Below are 25544 nucleotides of genomic sequence, written 5' to 3' on the forward strand. Positions count from 1 at the left end.
TTATAAATAAGTAGAAGTGGATCACTTTGCTCTAGTGCAGGTCATATTGTCTGGGACATAGGAATAGAAGGCTGATAAATAGGAATAGCTGAAATAGATGACCCACAGATTACCAAATCCAGCTTCTCACCTTTGACTATGGTAATTCTAACCTTTGTACCACAGCATTACCAAAGTATCAGTTTCTATTCTAGGGCAAGTCAATTTTCTGTCTTGCTCTGTTGAAAGTAGTACATTCAAGGAAGTAATTTTTCTAATAATACAGTCTAAACATTTAATTTTTTATGTTTGGGGTCATTTTATAACTAACTTGCAAGTTATATCTAATTGAGTCCATTCAGGTTGACATACTAGACCATCTGTACTTTGCATAATAAAAAAAAAGAACATATAGCTGAGGTTTTTATGAATGAAGACTAGAAAGGTCTTGAGTTTTGTCAAAAAGCAATAATGCCCTTTGAAGTATAATAATAGAAGCTCTTTATGTCTGCTTTATAGAAAAGCTAATAATACTAGGCCTGAATGATATTTGGGATGGAGTGAACGCGTCTATTGTGATTGATTTACTTTGGAAATCATGTAAACCCTACAAAAGTCAAGAGGGTTTTCACTTCCTTTTTTGATTAAACACTAACTAATATGGTAAGAGTATATCTTTTTTAAAATGTAACTTTTTCCTCCAGGCATTTATTACAAAAAATATAAAATGAATGCTGTAATTAACTTCCTTATGCCTTTATGGTAAAGGCTTTCATTTGGGAACATACATTATTTTTAAGATTTGTTCTTGATGCATTTTTATATTCTGAATATGTGTTTATATAGTGAGAAAACAAATTAAGAGAAGATGAAATATATTTTTTCCCCTTAGTCCTAACTATAGTAAATTCAGCTTAATACTGAACTGTAAGAAGTGTATATATATATATATATATGTATATATATATATATAAAAAAAATATATATATATACACACACACATAAATCTTCACTGACTTATCTAGAAAGAAAATATGTATTTAACATATAAGACAGGGAAATATTCTGATTGGAAAATTAGATATATTTAGTCTCCAAGTTTTTTATGGTAGGCATAAACATACATCAATTTATGTGGCAAATGAGATTGTTTTAGGGCACTTAATTAAAATATCAAACTGAAAATCTGTTAGCTGATGTTATGATGTTATATGATATAACTCCACCATAGTTAAGAGTAGGATTTGTCAAAGGTCTTGGTGTAAACCTTCACCAAGATGTAAAATTTAAATTTCAGTGAGTTTCTAACTGGGAAGTGATGAAAGACCATAGTGGGTAGCTTGTGTATTGTTTTAATTATCTAATGGAGCATGAAATTAATTAGGAGAAAAGGATTTCTAATAACACAGCGTGTTTTGCTCTATAAAAAGAAGCCTTTACCCACCAAAAAGTTGTGGATTTGGCCGCATAAAATGCTACTTCTGGACCTTTGTGAATTCTGATATTAGCACTTCGTGTAGTTTCAAGGAGTTTTTTTGTATTTGCTTTAAAAAGTATGAGTTGTCCATGAAGCAAAGGTCGTCATCCAGGTCTCCTTACAATGTACATTTTGATACTTCTGCTACTAAATAATCATTCAGAATATTGATACCAGGGTTTAGCATGAATGCCCTCTATGTCCTGTTAAATGTTTTAAGGATGTATTTTGGGAGTTGAAAGTCTTTTACCTCATTGAAGCAGAGTTGGATTAAAAATTAAATCTGAATTGGTTCTTTAAAGTTAGGACATTAGGTGTGTATTAAGTTAAAGGGTTTTTTAATAACATAAGGACAATTACACTCATGAAGTAAGGCAAATAATGCTTTGTCTAGAAAACACAGTATAGATGTAGTCCAATTTTCATGACACCACATTGGCATAATTAAAATCTGTGCATTCATAACTTCTTCTTTTGTTGCAGATGCTAAAAAGTGGCGATCCCTTTCAAAGCAGGTAAGCAATAATTCCTGCTTATAATCATACATTTTGGTAGCTGATTTTGTTTGTGATGGAAATGTAGCAGCACAAGAGAGTTTAATTTCTTCATTTTTGCCACTTCAGACTCAGCTGAATCCAGAATCTCAGATACTTGAGCTGCTGTGCCTGTTTTGTTGGATTTACTGACTTTCTCAAGCATGTCAGTTTCTCCCTCAGTCTATATCTGACTGCATTTCTTAGTGTCTAGGTGTAGTATGTGTATCCAAAATTGCCTGAAATATTTATGCCACTCTCTCTCCCTTTTGTGGTGTTTAAGTGCCTTTTTTTTTAATTTTCTTTTTCATTTGAATAACTGCAAAAGGACTCCGTTTCCCTGTATTTTAAGTAAAATACATTCACATTCACGGGTGAAGTTTGCTTTAGTTCAGGTCAACTGTTTTAAAAGAACAGTTGCTCAGATTTTGTATGAAAACGTTACTGAAATCCAGGGGGACTTATCCTTGGCTTCAGTCAATATGAGCAGTGGTGAGTTATTTCAGCCACAAATACGTTGCATGTCTCTCTCCAGCTCAGCAAACATTTAGTATTCATGCAGATGAGTAATTCTTGCAATAATCATGTGTGCAAAATTTTATGGAGTGCTTAAGTACTTCCAAAATCATTGTGGTAACTGAAGTTAAATTAACTGGTAGATTTGCATGTAGTTCCTTGTATTTTATATTGATATCCTAGAACTTAATCATAATCTATTAGCTACTTCATTAAATGCTGAAATATATGCTTTTACATTTTTTAAACTTTATTTTTTAGGAACTGAATCAGATCCTTATGGAGACACCACCAGTTTGGAAGGGATCATCCAAACTTTTCCGTAATCTTAATGAGAAAGGTGATTGAGGAGAATTTATTTTCCTGAACCAAATGATCATTCTGTTAACTCTTTTGTGATGATGTACTTTTATCTGGGTCACATTTGCAAAAATAAAAAAAGTTCTTGCTGTTTGTTGCTTTCTACATTTTACAGCATGGAAAAGTTCCATGTGATCTCTACAGTGTTTTAATGATGCCATCTTTCAACTACCCTCATTAAGTGATTTGGGACTCAGAGTCTATTAAGCTGATATTTGAATATTTCAGGTTCAGTTTGTTGCCATGAATGATCTCTGGACTATAGACAGAACATTCCAGTAAGGAAACAATATCTCTTTACTTCAGTTCAGTTCAGGTTCAGTAACGTGATTATTTCTAAAGACAGAAGTGGTCTTATATCACTGAATAAGCATTTTGTACACAGCAAAGATTCAGAAATGTTATATATTCCTTTAAACTCTACAGATGAGGGCTTTGATAGTTTTTAAAACTTACACTATTGGTAAGCGAAGAGCCAAGAGTCACTCCTGGTCTCCTCTGTTGTATTTTTTTCTTTCTTAATAAGCTCTATCACTTCACAACAAAAAAAAAAAAATAGGGAAATAAAACAATGATGGCTTTACAGACATTTGAAAGCTATTTATGATAAAGAATCCACATATTTCTTTGCTTATATTTAGAGTGGCAAAGATTTGGTGGCATGTTTGAAATATTTTCAGACACAAGTACTTGTTATAAAAGAAAGACACTTCATGGCATGTGCAATGTGCTTAAAATAAGCACACCAGTAACTTCCAATCAAACATATGCATGTAATTGATTAATATAACTCAAATGCAGCTCAGATGTATTCAAAAAGTAAGTAGTATGGACATACTCTCAAAGGAGGCTCTCTAGTACATGGAGGCACTCCCTTTTTTTTCCCGAGTCTGCAGCCAGCACTCCAGAGAGGCAGAAATTGGCACATCTTTGCGTTGTATTTCAATGTGTTTCTTTGCCCTAGGCTGCTTTCTATATAGTCAGAACAGCTGACTTTTGAAATATTAATTGCATAAAAATTCATCCTCAGAATCTGCTAAATCAATACATTATCATTTAAAAAAATGCATCTAGATGTTGCTTTCTAAGTCTGTAATAAAATGTCTGCAACATGTGCAGTCTTGATTCAACAGTATATTACTCCAATTTTCTGCCAGTGAGTTCTACAGAAGTTGATGGAATTGGTAGGACTCAAACTGTCAAAACAAGATGGTAAAATTAGTATTAGACTTTAGTAGTTGGATATCTTTTCAGCATGTTTTATGAAAAGGTGAGTTCTATTGCCCAGTTTTATAGAAAATACAAGAAAAGATGAGTCTTATGACTGATAGCCTAAATTGGTGAAAAATGGAAATAGAATTCAGGTCTCCTTGGTTATAATTTCATCTTGTTTTTTGTTGTTGTTTCTTACTCATTTTTTTTAAACATGCATATACGAAGCAAGTAGCAAAAGCCTATGTCCATTTATTTTGCCATAGATTTATGTAATTCAGCTGAGGCATGCAGATTTATGCCCACTGACCTTAAGTTTTTATTATGTTTTACCCTTGAGTGCCCACCTTCTCCTCTTTCTGATCTTAGAGTAAGTTTTTCTTTCCCTTCAATCATCATTTCAGAGCCTCTCTCCCATAACACTCAGAGCAGTCAACCAGAACTGTCTGTCTGCAACTACAATATGCCAGTACAAACAAAAGGAGAGAAGGTTTGCAAGGCCGTTTATATTGCTTTCTTTGTACCTGTGATGGACTACTTGACAATTGCACTTTCCTCCTGTTTTACAACAAAGAAGGTGCCATCAAAAAACCAAAAATATCTATTTACATTTATTGACTGGCTATTAAAGAATGTTTTCCATCACTGAATGAGAACCTCTGAGGTATCTGGTTTCTTGATAGGTGCTTGTCCAAACAGATTCAAGCAGGCCTTTGAAAACTGAATTTCTGCAAGCTGCTGTATAAAATCAGGAAGATAAAGCATAGAGCATGTGTTACTTAAATGCCTGTATTTAATTATTGCTAATCTGCAAGAATATGTAAATTGAAGAAAAGAGTAGGTGGTATTAAAAAATTGTATTAACTTTCATAACTAGATCTACTAGCAGTAATAAAATACTTGTTCTGAAGACTTAAATTTGCTCTTGGATCAAAAGATGGGATATTAAGTATAATGGGAGTAATTATATCACATGAGTGATACAATACTTTTAGTTTTAATTGTACAGGTTTTTCAGTGCAAAAAAAATCAGATGACTGCTTACCTAGTTTGTCACATATTCAGTTAAGTCAGATTTTAAAAGATAAACATCCAAAGATGTGCCTGTTTTTGGGAAAACCTTTGCACCTGACTTGGACTGAAATCAAGCAGACAGACAGCAACTTTTGAAAATCCTAGCTGATAGACATCTTTACTCTCAGGCATCTAAATACTTTTTTTTTCTCCGTTCTTTTGAAATAATCTAATATTGTGGACTAACTTAAAACTTCTGGTTTTGGAGGACAGACAAAACCAATTTGTTAGAAATCAGGAACAAGTTTTCCTAGTTCAGCTTCAAGTATCATTGGAGCTAAGGGCTTCTGGGAGAGCTGCAAGCCATTGTTTCCCATTCTTACTGAACTATGAGATGTTTCTCTTCATGGCTGCTCTGGACCTTCTGCAAGTTTGTCTCTTTCCTCCTTATTCCAGACGGGTACAAGTACAACTTATGGTACCAGACACATTACTTGGGTATTGACTTCAGCTCTAATTTGAATTTTGCCTTAATCACTTCTAAAGTGAAAAGGAAGTGCCATTCCACAGTGTGGTTCCCTTTTGTAGTTTTGCAAAAAAAAAACCATGAGATCAAGTTTTCAGTTAATATAGCATATGCACTTAAAAAGCACTTAACTGTATTCAAATCGTGTGTATCAGGAGGAAGCCCTATTAATGTTCTCGAAGTAAATGTTTTCATACTGTTTAAGAGTATTATCATGAATTACTGGTGGGGTTTTTGTAAAAAAAAATGAATAAATCATTTCTATTAGCTTTTAAGGGTCTATCCAGATTCTGTTTAATGAGCTGTGGTCCACTGACTGTCATGCTTGCCATGTTTAATGTACTCCTTCCCTAAAATACAAACCCAAACAAAAAGCCTCAAGCCATAGATGAATATTGTAAAAAAATAACATATTGGCCAGGTTGAATAGTTACATGCATACAAGTATGACTATGCAAATGCACATGTACAAAAATTCTCCTTATATATAGATTTAGTGTTTTCAAGTTTAGGCTGTGAAGACAAGGTGAAACTAACATGGCATAATTTTTTTTTTGTCTTCAGGTGTGATATCTTACACAGAATATTTATTCCTCTTATGTATTTTAACAAGTAAGTGTTTTTGGAGAAAAAGTCTAAAAGATTCCTTACAATTTCAAAGCTCTGAATGTATTGTTGTGTGTTCAATTACACTTCCCATCCTTGCATGTAGAAAAACTACACCATACATCTTTGTGCCCCTCTGAACTTCATTTGCCCTTCTGGAATCCAGTGTTATGCTTTATTTAAATGCATTATTATCTGGAATACCTTTTAGTGGATGTTGAGGAAGCTGTGCCACACACTCCAGCTAAACCCCAGTTAAGAGCCTAAATTTATTTTCTTGTTTGAAATTCCTACAAAATTTGTAGCTAAATTTGCTGAAGTTCATAAGGGACACTGAATATAGGGAGAATAGAAGGATACACATTTTTGTTGGTTTGTGTCAACAATTAGTGCCTAAAGGGTAAAATCAAAGAGTCAGTGGTAAAATATAAAGTATTTATGTCAGAAACACTAACAAAATTGACATAAATTTGAAGTAAAATAACTTAGAATAAACTAAGCCTGATTCAGCTTTTTTTTTATATTTAAGAGGTGTTTTCTGGGAAGAAGCAAAGAGTTTTACTTGTCTTTCACTTATATGTAATTAAATCATTTTGATTGGATTAATTTGTGGGGCTTTTTTTTGGATATGAACTGGGTTCCTATTATGAATCATAGCTGGAGCTTGGCCCTGAACCCTTAGTATCTTCTATTGTCGGATCAGTGATTCTTCCATCATTTCTCTGTTATCTGAATTAACTTTTGGCCATAATTCATTCATATTGCAAATCAGTGGGTATCCCCAAAATGTTGCCTGAAGGCTTTACTTTTAGTTACCATCAAAGTCGCTATGTTTCTGAAATAATTTAAAGTTCTAACCTGGTCTCAAATTTCAATGGCTGTAAGCATGTAAACAAGAAAATGTTGAGTGTCTTTCAGCATAACATTTACTTTGACCAGAAGGTATGTCCTGTACCATTTTTTTGAAAATATTTTTAAGTGTCTTTTAGAGCAGTATGTTTTCATAGAAAATTTATTTTCTACATACCTGTATTTGTAATATAAAATGGACTCTACCCATGAACTAACACTCTTTTATGAGATACTATACTATTATTTCATGTTCTATTTCTGCTTTTGTGTGCATGCCTTCTGTTTGAATTACGTGGGTTATACTCTTTTACAGATGTTATAATTTGCATTTACTATGTACACAAATACCCTGATTTAAATTAGTTGAGGTTCTGGCTTTTATGAAGGTAGGGACACCAAGTAATTTCTTAGAGTATTACACTCGCTTTCTTTCCAAGGAAATAAATAATTGAATGTTTGGCATTTTTTTGGCAGAACCACATGCGGGTTTTCGAATTGCTTTCAACATGTTCGATACTGATGGCAATGAAATGGTGGACAAAAAGGAATTCTTAGTGGTATGTATGTTTGCAGTTTTTGGTGTAATCTTGAAACTAAAGTGATGATGACAATTAGTCATGAGAATGCTGTCTACATTGCTAGCTATTCTTCACTGAATGTAGTTGTTTGCTTTATTCAATATAAATAGTTATAATGTAAACTGAAAATAGAAGCTCCTATTTAGAGTGCACAGGAGTGTTGTATATAATTATTTTTGAAGCTTAATTCTAGTTTTTATTCTGCATCTTTTAATTACTGCTGTAGTCACAGATAGGCTATTAAAGTAATAGAAATGTTTTAATGGTTAGCAGAGTTATTTAATTACTCTAATGATGAAAGGATTTGTAAAAAAATCTTTTGCTGGGAGACCACGTCACTTTGCCGTCTAATCTGCTGATAATTACAAGTGACCCAAAAATAATGACTGACATAAAGTGACACTATCATCTGTTTTGGACAAGATTTGTAATGAAATAAAACACACATATATCTAGTTTAGCCCATAAATCCATATGCTGAAGCAAATTGCTGAGCTGGGGTTCAGTGAGTGTTTTTTAAGGAGAATATTCCTATGAGTGAAATTGGCTTTGACCTGAATGATTCCCACGTGCTTTGGAACAGATGGCAGGATACCTAGAACTTGGCAGTAGTTTAGATGCATCCAAGGTTTTGCTACATTACTAATTCGAATGACAGTATTTTTCAAATTAAGAGCTTTTCTCTGTTTATGGCTTGTAAAAAGCAGTTCTGTAAATTCATCTTATTCATTATTTAAGCAGAGTTTATTTTTATCACTTTGGAAATCTAAATAGTTATAAAAATCCCAGACTTTGAAAGAACTTTACATGTTGTTGAGATTTGAAAATGAAGAATAATTTGGCACTTAAAGGAAAATCTTTGAAAATCTGAAATCATCCACTATATATTCATTTGTAGCATGATAAATCTGATAATTGCATCTTAAAATTTGAATACTTCATAAGTTTTCATGTATTAGGATGCACCAAGTTCAGGAGAATGATCTGTGCACTAATGAGAGGGCTATTTTAGATTTCTGTTCATTTAATTTATTTTCTGATTTCAAAAGAAATGGGAGGAATAATTAATGCCACTCTAAATAAATGCTAGTGATGGATTATTAAAAAAAAAAAAAAAGGAAATGCACAAAATTGACCACTCAAAGTTAGGGCCTCTGAGTTTACAATAACTGTGTGGCTTTCTGTTAAAAAAAGTGCACCATAAACCAGAGATCTCTAAATTGTTAGTGTCCATAGGCAGCAGCTGTCTGGGATTACACTGAAGCAGTCAGTTATGGTGAACATTAGACATTAACATTTAAAATATTGTGGTTAGTGGTGTAGACAAGCTTTCTGAAGACTAAACAAGGCCTTAATTTTCTACTGAAAAAGTACCGATGATTAATACAATAAAACACAAGAACTGAATCAGATGTTGGAAAAAAAATATTTGTGTAAAGGATATAAATTTTATCTTCATACATTTTTGTGTAGCTGAGCTTATAAATAAATACAGTGAGTATTACATGAGAAAAAGCCCAGTGCCTTACTGAAAAAGATGGAGCAAAATGCACAGAATTTGCAGAAACAGACACGTGGAATGTATTTAAGTGTCAGAGTCCAATTTGTTTAAAATAAAGACACCCTAGTTTCCCGTGTATGGTTTCTCAGTTGATTCAAATAAACTATGCTAACCTTAAGAAAATAGAAACATGGAAGAAACTCTACTTAGCATGTGGAACTTCCCTCAATTCTCCTTTTCGGGGAATTGAGGGGAGATCTGGGGCCTTGTTCTGGTCACATGGCTTAAGCAGAACAAGTGTCTGCTTAAATTCCAAATTTATTTTGGAAGGTGACACCACTTGCAAATTGTGGCATGCTGGTCATTTTTTTGTATTCTGTTATTAAATGTACACATCCTTGTATGTGCTAATTCTTAATAAGCATCTCCTCCATTTGGAGGAACAAACCAGCAAACATTGGATTAATTAACAGAAGGAAAAAATAGAGGAAAGGAAAAAAGCAAGCATCTTTCATGATTCAATTAAACAAAATGTGGTGAAATAGACTCACAAGTTTGTTCTAAAAGAAAAAAGGGCTTCCATTACAATAGCTAAATGGGAGGAGTTGGAGCAAGAGGCGTGTCTTTCAGAAATTGATGCTAAAAATGAAATGAAATAAGCATTTAAAGTGGGAAACAAGGACAACATTTAACTATGGATATTGCATCTTTCTTTCTAATTATGCTTTTATAGTCCTCTTCAGTCCTGCTATGTATTTGTTCTCTGTCATGATATTTCGCTGAAGTTTCTCCTTATTCTTTTCCTGTTAGCAGATTTGGTCTGCTAAAGAAAGAAAGTAGAATTTTCAAAGAGTAGATATACTGTCCCCTACCTATGATTGTATTTAACAAATCTGTAGAGATTAAACTTGAGGTCAGGTCTGCTTCATTAGGTGTCAGTGATCCTTTAAAAATTAGATCGGAACCCTTAAGTCAAAATGTTAGATCTGAAGTGAGAAAGACTAAAATAGATAGGTAGATAGATTTCTTCTGTAATAAAAGTAAATATGAAAATAGAAGCTGATTCAGTGATATTGCATCTGTGATAGAACTGGCACCAGAACATACATTTGGGATCTTTACTCACATTGCTTGAATATGTATCATATCCTGTGTGCCTGAAAGAAGGAGACTGTTCAAAAGTTGCCATTTGAACTACCCCAATATTTACAAAATATTTATCCATCAATTTCAGGCAGCTATTGCAAAATTTGTAGTAAATGGTGTTCAGTTTAACAAATAAAAAGACTTTGAAGAGCTTTGTTTAGGGATCACATTTTGTGTGATTCTTGGGGAAAGCAGTATGTGTAGTGAAGAGCTGAAAAATACTTATTTTTTCTGATAACAGCTGTATTGTTTTTGTAAACAAATTTCATGGTGTTTGTGCTTTCCTCTTTGCTTATGTCATAGGGGTGAGGTCAGGGAACAGAAGGATTGTGTTGCCTTGTTACTGGAGATCTTGTTTTGGCTGCCTTCAGCAGTCAATCTCATTATCCTGTTTCAAACAGTGTTCCTATGAAAGTACTCCTAGACCCTTTTTGCATTCCCTTTTTTTTATTCACTGGTATCCTATAGCACTCTTTCTGAACAAAAGATCCATTTCCAGAAGTTTAGCAAGGGCTTTAATAATGCATGCAACAGAATCCTACTCCTTTTGCCTCTTTGGCAGGGGAAATACATCCAAGGATGCCTTGCTTTTACTGATCTTTTTGGTTTTTCAATTACTGCCACTCTTCTCTCCTGCTTGATGGCTTGTCACTTCACTTTTCACAAGGGATTTTCTTTCTGCTTCTCTCTGTTCATTTAACTTTTTTCTTTGCATTGTTCTGGGTTGCAAACTGTGCAGTACTCTATCCCATCAAGAGTCTTTCCTTTTTGGCAAAAGTTACAGTAACTTGTGCCGGTAAGTTTGCAAAAAAATTGGAAAACATTTACCAAAGTCTGTAAATTTATCCCATACTCAAAAATAAGTATTGTGATACAAAAAATGTTCTGGTCTCTATTTGTCTTATAGAAAATTCTAGAACTCAGTAGTCAAATTTGAATTTTTTTAATGAATGTTTAATTACTAAACATTGAATTCTTTCATTTTTGTGTTGTCATACCCCTGCAGTAAAGCTTGCTGATCCCTTTGTCTTACTCATCTGCCTTCTCTGAAATAAAGTTATCCTGAAATTTAGTTTGGAAAATTTCCTTGCAAAATTTATCACACACACTTTGTTTTACATTCCAATCCTCGTGGAGCTCTGTGTAAATGCCATTACATTAGCAGGTTTTACCAGACTTGTGGTAGGTAAAATTCCACTTTTGAAAGGACTGCCACAATTGTGTCTGTATGCCAAGGTGTTTGGTTCTGAAAATACCATATTCTACATAGGACAAGTTTCTCAGATCAGGGTTTATTCCTTTTCCAGCCCACTTAGAGGATAATAAATTCTACACCTGACAATATGATATATTCACATGCAGTTTTTTAGGAGCTGAAGTTCTAGTAGAGACCTAGATAGTATCATAGTTAATACTGCTCTCTCTTGCTAAACACTGTGAGACCTTTTTCTAATGGTTTGGGAACATTAATTGGTATTACTATAAATAAAAATACTTAAATAAAACATACACTTGCAAAGAAAGATAAGTACAATCCAGTTCTTCCTCTGAAGACTTTACAAAAATAAATATGCTTAAGAATCCATGTTTGAAATCTTGTATTTGAGGTTTTCTCAGAAGTCATGTTTAAAGCTCTTCATGTTGAGATAGTTGTGAAAGGGGTATTTTACAAGACCTGAAGGTATTCTTTGAACAGACTTGAAAAGGAAGGGTACTTGATAAATTACTCTTGAGTAGTAGTTTGTTGCTGCTGAAGGGGAATGTTTCACCCCCACCAGGTGTTTCTACCCCTCCCTTGTGCCAGCAGGAGTAAGAACTGATCAGGTTAGAAACTAATATGGAAAAAGATTGATCCAGCTGACTAAATAAACATAAAGATACTAATTAGAACCTGACAAGAACGGAAGTGCCTTGAGGTGGTGAAAAAGGATGGAACTTCCCCTTCTTATATTGGCCAGACTGACTAAATAGGATGTTCTTAGTATTGTGCTCCCAAGTAGAATTGTTACCCTTACTTTGTGGAAAAAATACTTCCTTTTTCCCTTTCTATGTGATAGTTTAAGTTGCAGAAGGAACATGAAGGCATGAGTATGAACAATAAAGCATCACTGAAACTGATATTTCAGTAAAGAACTACATTTTAGTACTGTTCGTAATGTTCCTTATGATGAAGGATATTGTTATGCATGTGAAAACAGGCTGAACACTAAATAGGAACAAAATGGTTTGCTTTTTAGCTCCAAGAGATCTTCAGAAAAAAAAATGAGAAGAGAGAAAAAAGAGGAGATGAAGAAAAACGTGCAATGCTGGTAAGTAAAATCAAAAAAGTTGCATCTGGTTGCTTGATTTTTTTGATGTAGGACAAAATTATGAGTGTATATATTTAACCAATCTCTTTCTTTAAACACTAAATTTATATTGTTAAAAGAATATAGATAACTTTATATGTAGAAAAAAGCAATATTTAGCCTAAACTGCAGTTACTGGGAAGAAAAAGTGTAAGTGGTTTATATGAAGGAAAAAATAGCATTTTAATATGTTACGACAGTAGCATTGATTCCATTTGGAGTTTAGAAATCTAGGAAAAAGTGAATAGTAATGACCCAGTGTTACTGTCTATAACTGAGAGAGATCTCAGTGGGAAGACTTGCTTTCAGAACTAACTGAAGCTGTTCATATAGACCTACTGATCCTGGTGCTTATTATCCACATACTAGTTTTAAAATAGATTATGAGATGTTACAACTGAACTTAAACTTTATATTCAAATTTAATTTCTTACTAAATAATGCTTATGACCAATACAAAACATATTAACCTGAATAAATTTCTGTGGAATATTGGGTACTCACATAACGTAAAATTTGCATTTCATGCAAATAAATAAAAAAGGTAAGTCAGAAATAAATGAGTCTATGGTGGTTTATCTGAGGATGGCAGACAGGTAATTCTTTTACTGTTGGAATAGTAAATATCAGGGACAAATTTCCATCATGCAGAGAGAGAAAAAAAAACCCCACGTTTGTTTGCAATTTGCATCTTTATGGAAAAAAAATCCTTATTATAAGGAACATTTTGACATATCAACAGAGCTTCTCAGTGCCCATTATACTTTTGCCAGCATCAATGCTCAGTCCTAGTTCTTTGTCCCTGAAACCAGAGGAGGTATGATTTTCAAGAATTAATACTCTTTAAACCTTCTGTGAGAATAAAAGGATTTTTTTCTTCCCGTCCAGAGAGATCTATCCTGCTCAGCTTTTCAAAACTGTAGGTCAGTTGTTGAATCTGTCATAGAATGTTTATTTTGAACAAAGGGACCTAAAGGAAGAGCTTTTGGAGAATGTAAAGATTGCAAAATGGCGCATAAGTCCTGAGGGTAATCTCTAAAAATCTGTACTTCTCTTTTGAAAATTTGAAGAGTAAGACTGAAAGTAAACTATTTGTTCTTCTTCACTGTCATTTTGAAAACAAATAAACAAAAAGACTAATTATATATAAAGGTTTGCTTGTCTTAACCTATTCTGTTGTCTTTTTTTCCCCCTTCTTTTTTCTTCATTCTGACATGTGATACTTGACTTGGCCCATTTTTGCTGTATGTCAGCGTCTTCAACTTTATGGATATCATACTCCTACTAACAGTGTATGTACTCTAATTATTTTCAATTGATGCAGTCTTCACCAGTGAGATGAAATAATATGAAATAAATACGAGAACTTATTGTGTTTATCTTTTTCATCAAGTAAATTATTTCTGCTAATCAGTAAAAATGTGAGGAATCTTGACTTGCATAAAAGATTGTTGCATGCATGCTGAGCATACAAGCCTATCAGGAGGAAAGGCTGCTCTCTATTTATATAAAATGGAGGAAACAGTATTTTTTAAGGGAAAGTACAAAATATATTTCAATAAAATATACGCATTTTTAATTAATGTGTGTAAACTAAGTCATCCTGTATGAGTCATTTGATCAATCTCTTTGTTTCTTTGTGTATAGTATGAATAATTAGTCAGTTGAATCCTTCACCTCTTTGTTGCCCCCCAAAAAGAAACCTGAAGAGAGCTTTCCTATTTTCATGCTTCACCTACAGAACAAATACATGAGAACTTTCAGTGCTAAACTAGGAATGGATTTTACAGAAAATACTCCCTCCATTACTTAGGTGGCAGTAAACTTCTTTTTCTTCATTTTTGAGAGGTGAAAAAGAGAAGCAGCAAAAGATCTGAGGTTTTTAATGTCTTCATCATGATAATTTTCTTAATTAATTAATTAATTTCTGGATCATGGCAGAAGTAAAAGAGTTTTTAAAAAACATACAGATTAGGCATTCTACTTATGTAATTTTCGGCTTCAGTAAAAAAATCTCCTTCTGGACTCCAGCCATGTCCAAGCACTTTATGGCCAGGTGTGTGCCATGTTTTTGTCCCTCCTACTATCTGAATGGAGATCTCCATGCAAAGGAGACACAGGTGTATAGGAATTCAGTAAATCTCTCATCTCTGAAAATTGGTATTTTGGTCTTCTGTTTCTCCCACTGAAACAAGAAGTGTAGCAGCCTTTTGTTTCCTTTGATATCCTGAGGAGCTGAAGATACTCAAATTCCAAGGAGATGCAACCCTAAAATGTCTGGGATAGTCCAACATGCTGTGTCATGCATAAGGACCTTCTCCTCACTTCATCTTACAAAACACTTCTAGTTTTTTAAATGTATGCTGAGGTCCATAGGCCATAAAAAGCATATAGTAATGTTTTAAATGGGTTAAATTTTTTAGTATTTTCATTTGCATGGGTTAATTCTTTTGAGTCATGTTCTGGTGCATACTGCATTTGTGTCTAAGGCTGCCTTGGCATGTGCTGCATGAGCGCTTCCACTGGCCAAATGCCAACCAGAACATGATAATTATGACGTGATGCATGCAATGGAAATAATATGTGCACGCCCAGAAGTACTAATTCAGTTGACTAAAGTAACTCCAGTAAGAGAACAAATTCAGTGATTACTTAGAATAGATAATTATAGAATTTTATGCATGAAAGAATGTGGTTGTTCACATGACAAGGTAAGTTTGATCATCAGACGTGGGTAGTGTTTTCCTGAGAAGTATGATACAGTTGAACTTACTAGGCTTGTTTTTTGCCTTTCTTTGTGGGTACAATGATGTCATCATAAATGTTAGCTTAAATTATTTTGTGTAACTAGTTGTATGGTGATATTTTTATTTTAACCAATGAAAACATGAATTATATAAATACGTAAATTAATATTTTCTGGAAAAACAGAATTGATAGAAAAAACAGTGGCAAAATACTGAGTTTAAATGGCCATTTTGACATGTACTTTTAATAAATATTTTCACTTCTGCTTTCTTGAATTTATTTTGTTTGGGAAGATGTAGTCTGGTGATACTTTCGGTGCAGCCAAGAGCATTAACCAAATAGCTGTAATAGACCAGTGTTCCTTTCATTTACAAAATGTCATGTAATTGGTTAAAATATTACTATTTAGAAGCAAGAGAACCAAGTCCTGCTTTTAAAGATCAGTTAGAAAATATTTTAAAGTTTATTAATGTTTTTTCTAATGCTTTTTTTTGTTTTTCAAACAATTGTCCTTCTTGAAACTGCAGGTTCTTAAAACAGGAGGAGAGGACCTTGTCCCCAGAAGCTATTGGGATACTTTGAGACGTAGCACAAGCCAAGCACTCTTTTCAGACCTTGCAGAGGTATAAAACAACCTCTCTGGTCTCTGGTCCATAAACAGACTGCTATTTTATTTATTCTGTTCTGATTGCTTTTATTATGAACCTTGTTCTTCTTTTCCTTTTAATTACTTTTTTGTTTTAAACCTGAAAGTTCTCAGATCAAATGCATTTGATTCTATACAATGTGATAATTGAAGGTTGTAATTTCCAAGAAAAAGAAAAGTTACCTTTTGAAAGAGTTGGAAGATGAAGTCCTCTTCAGTCCTCACTATGAGAAGTATTTTCTAACACTAATAGTCATGGCATTTCACTGTTAGAGAAGTAATTCAGGAAACCTTTGTCATTTAGACATGGTCCAGTAAAATGACAACTTTAATGAGAGTTGTAGCCCTTTAAGCTTTTAATCTTTATGTCCTTAATGTGCTTTTTATGTATATTATCAGAGCAAATCTTCACAAAAAGTATAATGCAAAGATTGTTTTAATTATTAGAGAAAACTAGGAATATTTTAAGGTGACCAAAACATTGGTCCATCTTTTTTAATATTACACTAATATTAAAATAATTTTAATATCACATTATGGAGGTCTAGGAATATCAGTGAGTTGTCAAATTAATTTCCATATTGCTTTAAATTCTAATAATTCTTGTTTCATGAGGTGCTTCTAGATAATTGAGTAAGATATTTCTTTGTATTTATAATTTCAGAGGGTCAGAAAACTAGATTATTTATGCTTTTCTTTGCCCTACACAGTGAGTGTGATTGCTCTGCTGGTAGTGGCATTAAAGAACATACAGCAGCTCCCAACTGACTGTGGTGTCAGAGTTCCATGTTTCCTAAGCAGGATCATAATGAGAAAAGAACAGGGAACAGAAACTGACCTTCAGTTTTACCTTCCAGACTAAAACAGTCTTTTTCCTTGGTTTGGAAGCAATGTGTGCTTCATATTAAAAGTAATTAGTGTTTTTGTCCCTGCTGTTCCTCTGCAGAAGCTATTGAATAATCTGAAGACTTCAATGGACTTATTTCTAATTTCTAGGCTAAATTTACTCATACCCCCTTTATATCAGTCTGTTGTAATTTTCATAGGGCTTTTTCTTCTTTAGTGTTTCTCTTCTTCTTTAGTGTTGATCTTCTTACTCATGGTTGTGTTTATAAATGCAGTCATAGCCCTCTGTTTAAATTTATTTGAATTTTAATTATGGGCTAAACAAAATAAGGTATTTGATTTTTCTTTTGAGGTAGAACTTACGTTTCTTAGGTATCAAATAAGGTTTTTCTGTATTTCGCTCAGCTTGTGTTCATTTGCCCATGAACAAAACAAAATGTACTGTTACAGAATTGAGTTTTATAAGAATATTTATAGCAATTTCCATAGTAATACCTAGTAATCTTGCAATAAAGCAATATACTCAGCCTATCTTCCCTGTCTTCTATGTTGATGAGCTTCTGAGTTGTTAATCCAGTTATTATTCCTAATTTATTTAATCAAATTTTAAAATCCAGAATATCAGTGCTCTAGTATAGTCAGATAAGGACACATAGAGGGGGGAGAAGGCTTCTCATTTTGCTGATTATTCAAGAAGCTTGGGGCATTGAGTTTTCTGAATGAAATGTCATCTTAATGTACAGTTAGCTGGCATGAATTCAGTCCCAAGTATAGATGGACTTAAGTTTGGTAATCTCTACATGCCTTTAACTTGAAGAGAAAGAGGATTTTAATATGCAATGCCTCAGACTAATATCTGTAACTGTACTGTAATTGAAGCTTAATAGCAGCTGTACTGGGTAGTGATTTAAATTCTCTGTAAAGTGTATAAGAAGCCTGTCTGCTCACTTGTTAAAATCATTTTATGAAGAAAAATCATGTTCTGCGTTTTCTCCACTGATAATTTCCCACTTCTCACCATAATTATCTTTATCTTGCTTGGTTTGGGCCAGCTGGCATTCATCCATATTCTTATCTCTCCTAGGTACTCTTGGATCTGAATAATATAGCTATTTGTAGTAAGAAAGTGGCATAAAGCAAGGTGACACTGAGGTCTGTGTTGTTTCATAGGCTTTTGAGAAGGCTATATGTAAGTTGAAAAGGAGAGTAAATAAGGTTTGTTGCTATGGGAATCAGAAGGTCTTTTCAGAGAGTAAAGTTATTTATAACAACTAGTTTTTGCTAGGACAGTATATAATACTGTTTCTGTTCTTACTAATTTAGCAATTCCACTGTCCTGTTGGAATATGCCAGTTATCACTAAATTCAGTTTTGGGGTTTACCCTTAAATTATTAAGTGAAACTGGAAATCAGTAGGTTAGTTATCACTGTTGGAAAAATCAAGAGTTTGCAGTAAGAAAGATCTTATTAACTGAAATTATAATATACATAATTATTGGAATATGTTGGTAAAAGTAGAATCAATGCTCATAAGCATTTCCATTTAGTCAATCCTTGTTAATCAAGAACTTGAAAGTAGTTTTGCAGAATACAAAATAAATAGACTTTATGCACTTCAGGTTAGAAAATAGAAAGGAAAAGATATTGCCATTATGCATCAAGTCAGTAAGACGATTGAAACACTTGTTTTCAGTCTGTCTACCTGCATTTGTATTCCAGTTAGTGTAAAGAGAAATGAGAAGGATTTTATTCTCATTTAAATGATTGTAAAATATATTTGATCAATATTGAGGCTCTTATGGAGCCTCATGGAAACAGGTGAGGTAATTTAATTTTCACTAGTTGCTATCAGTGCAGAAGGAGCACAGGAATAGTTTTCAGTTGCCTGCAGTTCTTCAGAGAGGCATATTGGGTTGAGTTTCTGCAGTGAGGTTTTTGTTTGGAGTTTTTTCATTTAGTGAGGCCAACCTAGTGGGAATTGTGGAAGGACTTACAGATTGTATTTTTTTTTTAAACGGTTCTTTAGATATGGGTGAATGCAACCTAAGCCTAAGGTTTTGAAATGTTTTTGTAAGATGAAAGGCTGTAATTTAACATTTGATATCTTTTCAGTGAACTTGAGGGAAATTGTTTGAATGTGCTTAGGGATTTAATTGCTCAAAAGACATAAGAAGTCAGGGTATCTGCATTTCAGTATATTGTGTTCTGTAGTGGAGGATAACAATATTAAAAGACAAATAGTGATTACTTTTCTGAATTAGTTTGCTCACTTGAAGAGCAGAGCTACCTTAATTGAAGGGCATGAAATATCTCTACCACTATATACACTATGTCATATTATTTCTCCCTGGAGAAGAATAGGAGAATAAAGAGGAAGCTAGAGTACATGAAATACAATCTTGAGAATCCTAAACTGATTATAAAGAACAGAAAAGTCTCTCTCATTTCTTTAGATTGGATGTTGAAAGGGATTTGTGTTGTTACTGCCTTGTGTTTTCCCTTGTTGTTGATATATAAATACTCTTAATGAATATTGCACTTTACATTTTTTACAAATCAGTATGTAAATTTGAAAATAATATAGTATATTTTAGAGAATGTAGATGTGAAATGCTTTTTCACGGTACATGGCTTATCATGATGCTGGAACTATTGCGTATTGTTGAAAAATTTTTCCTGATTTCTTAGTTTCTTTGTCTGTTATAATTTTATATCCTCTTCAGTGAAGAAATAGAGTAAGACTTAAAGGACTCTGAGTGTGGCTTGCAGGTTTATACAGGTAGATCTTTATAGAGCTGTATAAACAGTTTTCTATACCTATGGTAGACCCCACAGGTTTATAATGCATCATTATGGTGATAAATTATTACTGTTACATCTCCCAAATATTTGCTAGGTTTCTGTGCTATGCCTTGTTTTGTTCTGTAACACTGTAGTCAGCAGGCAAACTTCGTAATGGGTGGTGGCTTTCCTAGGAAGAGCAGAGATTGCTCTCCAATTTTTTGCTTTTCATAAAGTCTTGTCTTTGGAAGATAAATGAAGGCTTGAACAAGAGATAATCCCTAAGGAGGTACAGTAAGGAGACTAAATACATTACTTTTTAAATGTCAAATGTTGGCAGAAGCATGTTAATGCGGGAGGACAGTGTCATGCTGGACTACTGTGGCTTATTCAAAAGCCTTATATCACTGAATTATTCTTCTAGCCCTTCAGTGTATTAAGAGCTTTTTTTTCAAATAAGTAAAATCAATGCATATATACAATAGTTAAGGGAAATGAATATGTAGTAAAAAAGTGGAATGTAATGCAATCACTATACACAGATGATAGTTACTTCTGTTTGGATTCCTGTTTACAACTTTTGCTGTTACAAATGGTCAAAATTAGTTGGCTTTCTCTTCTAATTCTGGCCTTCAAAATCTTATGTTATTTATTAAAGAAAAAATATTAATACATACTCAGAGATTCCAGTCCTGCACAGAGACCACAACCCATTAGATGAGGAACATTCTGAAGAGAAGTAATCCAAATGTTGCTTAATTATTCCAAAATATTTCATAATTCTGATGCTTTAAATATGTTTGGGCAATAACATTCAAGATGCAGGTATCTGCCACTTACAGAAAAGAATCATGTAAAGTATACCTAACTGATGTGATTTTGGAACACAATCCCATATGTACTTTTGAAATACAGAATAAGAGTATATGAACTAAAGTACTTTAATTTCTTTGTAGTTTCATAGTAGAAGGGAAAGGAGATTGTGTACAAAGGGAGTTACGTTTTATGGTTTACCTTAGCTGACAAGATTTTTTTTCCTCACAAGTTTCTGGTTTTATTTTTCATAATTTTTCTTCCTTCATTTCAGCTTCCATTACATCATTCTCTTGGTTTAACTACTTTCTACTAAATGCATTTAACAGCTACTGCTATATTTGTGTGAAAATTGCATGGCAAAATTAATGTAACGGATTTCAATACTAAAATCTTTTAAGATCTTTAATCTTTTTATAAACATAAAATACAAACTCTTTTAATAGAAAAGTCTATTATGATGATAGGCATTCTCAAATTATACTTCTGTATCTGATCCAATCATGGCCTTAAATTTTTTTTTTATTCTAATATTTAAGCGTGCTGATGATATTTCAAGTTCACTGTCAGATACTACACTGCTTATACACTTTTTTGGCAAGAAAGGAAAAGCTGAACTGAACTTTGAAGATTTTTATAGGTGAGTCTCAACTTCATTAATTCTTTGTAAAAAATATTTGTATAGTTGTTCTAATTAATGTGTACTTTATTACTATACACATAGCTTATGCAGGTATGTTTATATGGTTTATGTTCCCTTTGTGTGTGTTATATACACAAAGAGCAAAATAAAACACTAAGTGGACCAACAATAAGAAGTCCTCTTCCAGTGCTGCCGGATTTGCAAATTTTGTTAGCACTTGTGTGTTTAGTTAGTTTGGAGTAGAAAGGTTCTGCCCCAGCCCTGTCCTTATTGATAGGTAGGAACTTCTTTCTTGGTTTTGAACTAATTATATTTTTCCCCTCTTTGCCAGTGCTTGAAAAAAATGTTGGTGTGCACTTAGAGACATATTTAAATGCAAAATTTTTCTGAAGATACCATGCATACACCTTAGAACAAGCTTCTTTGGGTAAAAGTTAAAACACAATGGAAGCTATAGGCTTAGTTATTGTGCCAGTAAATACAGAATTTAAAAATACAGGGAGAGTGCCATGAAAACAGAACCATTAAACTGTATGCTGGGAGAGATACAATGTTTAGTTACTGTTTTCTCAGTAAATACTCCTAATATCTATTGTGTTTATCATTATCATTAGCTGTGTATTCCAATCAATCAGAAGTTTGCAAAATATTTTGCCTTAAATGAAAAGCCCTGAAAATTATTCAGTATTTTACATAATATAAAAACTGTGTCATTAAGTGACATCACGATGTAAGTTCAAAGTAGGAAGCAGCAAAGAAGGTAGTTTTACAATAGGCCTCTTAGTTAAAATGTTACGGGTTGTAGTTGACAGTGAGATAAATGAGGCTCCCAGTGCACTACTGTGACCAGAGAGCTAATTTCACCCTTGGCTGTAGGACTAAGACATCACACAGAATCAGGGAAGTTACTTTTCCTGTTTATAGATAGCTGGTTTTATATTTGGTGTCCAGAGTATACTAAATAGGTTGTTAAGTTGGGAAGAGTTTATAGAAATATGGTAAGAATAGGGAAGTATTTTTTAAAAAGGGTTAGATTGAAAGACTGCAAGCACTCATCATACTCGGCTTGGTAAAAAGACGAAAGGTTAAATTTCAAACTGTAAGTAACTACACGGAGAATAAATTTTGGGAATTAATTTAGTACCATGATGGAATTTTGAATTTAGCACATACAGATAAAGATCTGTGACTCACTGAAGAAGAAAATTGGGCAAACACAAACTAAAATTAGATTAAAAGTGTAATTATTAAGTAATTTTAATCCTTACTAACACATTTCATCATTGTGTTAAGATTGTTGCATTTCCTTGAAAATACGTCAATATAGATAAGGGATTTACCAAATTTGCCATCAGTGCTGCAGAGCTAATTTGTGTAACATTATTTGGCTCATATTCTGTGAGTCTTTTATGGACATGAACAGTAGAAGTATAAAGTATGACAATTTTTTCATGTTTTGTTTGTGTTTTAGATTTATGGATAACCTGCAAACTGAGGTTCTAGAGATAGAATTCCTTTCCTACTCTAATGGGATGAACACCATCAGTGAGGAAGACTTTGCCCATATTCTCTTGAGGTACACAAATGTGGAAAATACATCAAGTTACCTGGAAAACATGCGCTGCAGCATTCCTGAAGAAAAGGTAATTGTTTAGCAGTTGACCACAGCATGCAGTCCCATTGTAATTAAGATGAAAGCATAGCTTTATTGGACTGAACTACTTAGCACCAGGATTTTATTCTGATCATAAACTGCATGCCTGGTTTTTCAGATTACTTGATGAATGAAAAGTAGAAGAGTAAATAGCATAGAATTGTGTTCCATAGGATTTAGCTAGTTGTATTGCTGAAATTTAGATAGAATGTAACAGATAGATAGAACAGGTTAAATTGCAAAAACCATACAACATCAAAAAGAAAAATTTTCTAGCAAAGACTTACTAAAAAAATCTTTTTCTTTCTTCCTTTCTTCCTTTCTTCCTTCCTTTCCTCCCTCCCTCCCTCCCTCCCTCCCTCCGAAATAACATCACATTTTATCTCTTTGTTTTATAGTCCTATTAATGGATAGCTTGTAATTATTCTTGGGTGTGGGGATTTTTTAATGACTGCAGAGACAGAAATGATAATATAAACAGTAAAGTTTAAGAGGTGGATACTCCTTAATTTGTTTAACAACAAATATGTTGTCAGAAGTGTATCTGAAAGAAATTCAGTAGCAACTATGCATCAGTGATAATCTATAGGATAACATGAAAAGTAGCCCTTCAAACAAGGGATGTTTTGGATATGCTTCTTCTGTTTGTGTTTAGAGAAGATCAGATTAATCTGCCCTAGAAAGCTAACTCTTTCAATAGCTATATCCTTTAATAGCACTGACAGCAGAGCTCACAAAGAAAAGTAATAAATCAGTTTGAACAGTTTGTTTGGGTTTTGTTTTTATTTGAGAAATGACATGGTAATTTCAGTCTTCACAGTAAATAAGATCAGTCAACTGACCTGATAGAAATACACTCCAAAAATCAACAGTTTCAGCAATCTGGATTATGTGATTCTTCCTGTGGTTGTACAGCAGTTAGGGCCACTGAGTGTTAAATATAGCTGGGAAAGCAGGGCTGTGTCTTTCAACCAGAATAGGTGTCAGATGAAGTGGTAAGATTGGGATCAGAGTTCCTGCTCAGTCACCCTTTCCAAGCCTGTTCTAGGCACTGAGGTGCTCAGATCAAACAGCTGTAAAAGGTTTGTGCAGCTTTCAATATTCAGAGCCAAGACTGTGCAACAGAACTGCTATAACTGCATGGTTCCAGATGTAAATCTGAAAAAAAAACCACCTATCTCTTTGGGTCTTGTATAGAAACAATAATGTAAGTATCACTTGGGAAACTGAAAAATAATGACAGTTGTAGAGAAATGCTTTGAATGTCAAAGGTGCAGTTAAGTAAATATACAGACACTTTCTTTTGAACACAAGGTAGTAGTCTTTGAAGTTCATCTCTAAGTCTTCCAATCCAAGTATTCCACTGTAGTTTCCTCTTCTTGGTCTCCGGTGGAACCATCAGTTAAGGAAAACTTCCATGTAGAAAGCTTTGTCACTCAGTTACAGATTTGCTTATTTGCTGTGTTCGGGAATGTCATGGCACTGGGTGGGTGCCATGTATCTGTATGTCATATGCTATACCTCCATTAAGTGAAACAAGACATTGCTGTATTTCACAACTTTGTAGCATTGGCTTGGTAAATGTTCTGTCACTACATCTCTCATGCTGGCCACAGATTCTTAAAAATAGGACTTTGCCTCTTACTGCCATGGAGGTGTTGTTCACATTGTTCAAATGTTGTCACATTTTTTGACTCTTGTCATAACATTATAATTTGAAAATTATAAAGTTTGCTCTATATTTCATGATGGTGATATGCTGCAATACTAATACCAACCAGAGGGTTCCATTATGAGGAAAAATTAGTCGAGAATGTAAAGTAATAGGCCAGTACTCTCACAGTTGGCAATGTTAATCTTTCATGGTGCTGTACGAAGATGCCCCTAAAGCAGCATGATGATCTTTTGTCATATTGTAATCATGTTAAAATGTTCAGCTGGCATGCTGCCTGCTCAAAGGATGTCTTCCTCCTTTTACTAACTAGATGCCAAGCAGTGATTCATGTAAGCTGGCATCATGAATTACTACAGATATCAGCTCCTGAAGAAAGCCTGTGCATTTTTAGCAGCATTAAAAAGTTAATTAATCTGAGTTTTCTTTGTTGTAGTAAAATATAATCTATCCATGCAAATAAAATAATTAGCTTCCTTTTTTTGTCATGGTTTAACCCCAGCCATTGACCAAGCCCTACCTAGCCATTTGCTCACTCCCCCACCAGCAGAATCAGGGAGATAATTGGGAGAGTAAAAGCCAGGAAACTTGAGGGATGAGGAAGAGACAGTTTATTAGGGAAAGCAAAAGTCATGCACACAAATAAGATTTTTAGAGTAGCCTGACCTCTTACATTTGTTTTGTGCATCCAGAATTTTTACAGACAAATCAGTGCACATTAAAGGATTTGTCAACTTAAAATTTCAGCTTAAGACTTTGGTGGATGTTCACTACAATTGCTGATTTGCCATAGTACCTCAGGCTTCTAGCTGAGAAATGAATTTTGACTGGTCTAGGAATTTCAGAAATGCATGGCAGAGTTATTCCAGTCCCACAGAGTTTTCACTCTAAACACAGTGCAAGAACTAAACTTGGACACATAAAATAATAGTGTCAAATGCAATGAAACAAAAAGATAGTATTGATAATTCTAAATTAAGTTTTTAAGATAAAAATTTACATAAGGTGGTGGTTCTTCTTGTGTAAATGTTTCCTCCCAATGTCAAGGATCTGCTTGTTGAGGAAAGCAAGTCATGATGGGATAGACCAAGCT

At 33.6% G+C, this 25544-nt stretch overlaps 1 protein-coding gene across 13 annotated transcripts in view; it reads left to right on the forward strand.

The window, feature by feature from the left end:
• The window catches only part of MICU3 (mitochondrial calcium uptake 3), a 52064-nt gene that overhangs the window by 14302 nt on the left and 12218 nt on the right, over positions 1 to 25544 (forward strand). For 5 of the 13 annotated variants that reach the window (XM_014262150.2, XM_088056301.1, XM_088056310.1 and 2 more), the window contains exons 3-11: positions 1940 to 1971; positions 2767 to 2845; positions 6182 to 6229; positions 7550 to 7632; positions 12538 to 12609; positions 13902 to 13940; positions 15924 to 16019; positions 21022 to 21122; positions 22597 to 22768. In XM_014262150.2, coding sequence (XP_014117625.2) covers positions 1940 to 1971; positions 2767 to 2845; positions 6182 to 6229; positions 7550 to 7632; positions 12538 to 12609; positions 13902 to 13940; positions 15924 to 16019; positions 21022 to 21122; positions 22597 to 22768 — 722 coding nt within the window. The remainder of the gene's footprint in view (positions 1 to 1939; positions 1972 to 2766; positions 2846 to 6181; positions 6230 to 7549; positions 7633 to 12537; positions 12610 to 13901; positions 13941 to 15923; positions 16020 to 21021; positions 21123 to 22596; positions 22769 to 25544) is intronic. The other 8 variants (XM_088056308.1, XM_088056306.1, XM_088056304.1 and 5 more) reach the window with 4 other exon arrangements.

This window comes from Pseudopodoces humilis, chromosome 6 (assembly GCF_049639895.1).
Source record: "Pseudopodoces humilis isolate 2021_Gansu_Grassland_sample_001 chromosome 6, ASM4963989v1, whole genome shotgun sequence".
Taxonomy (NCBI): Eukaryota; Metazoa; Chordata; class Aves; order Passeriformes; family Paridae; genus Pseudopodoces; species Pseudopodoces humilis.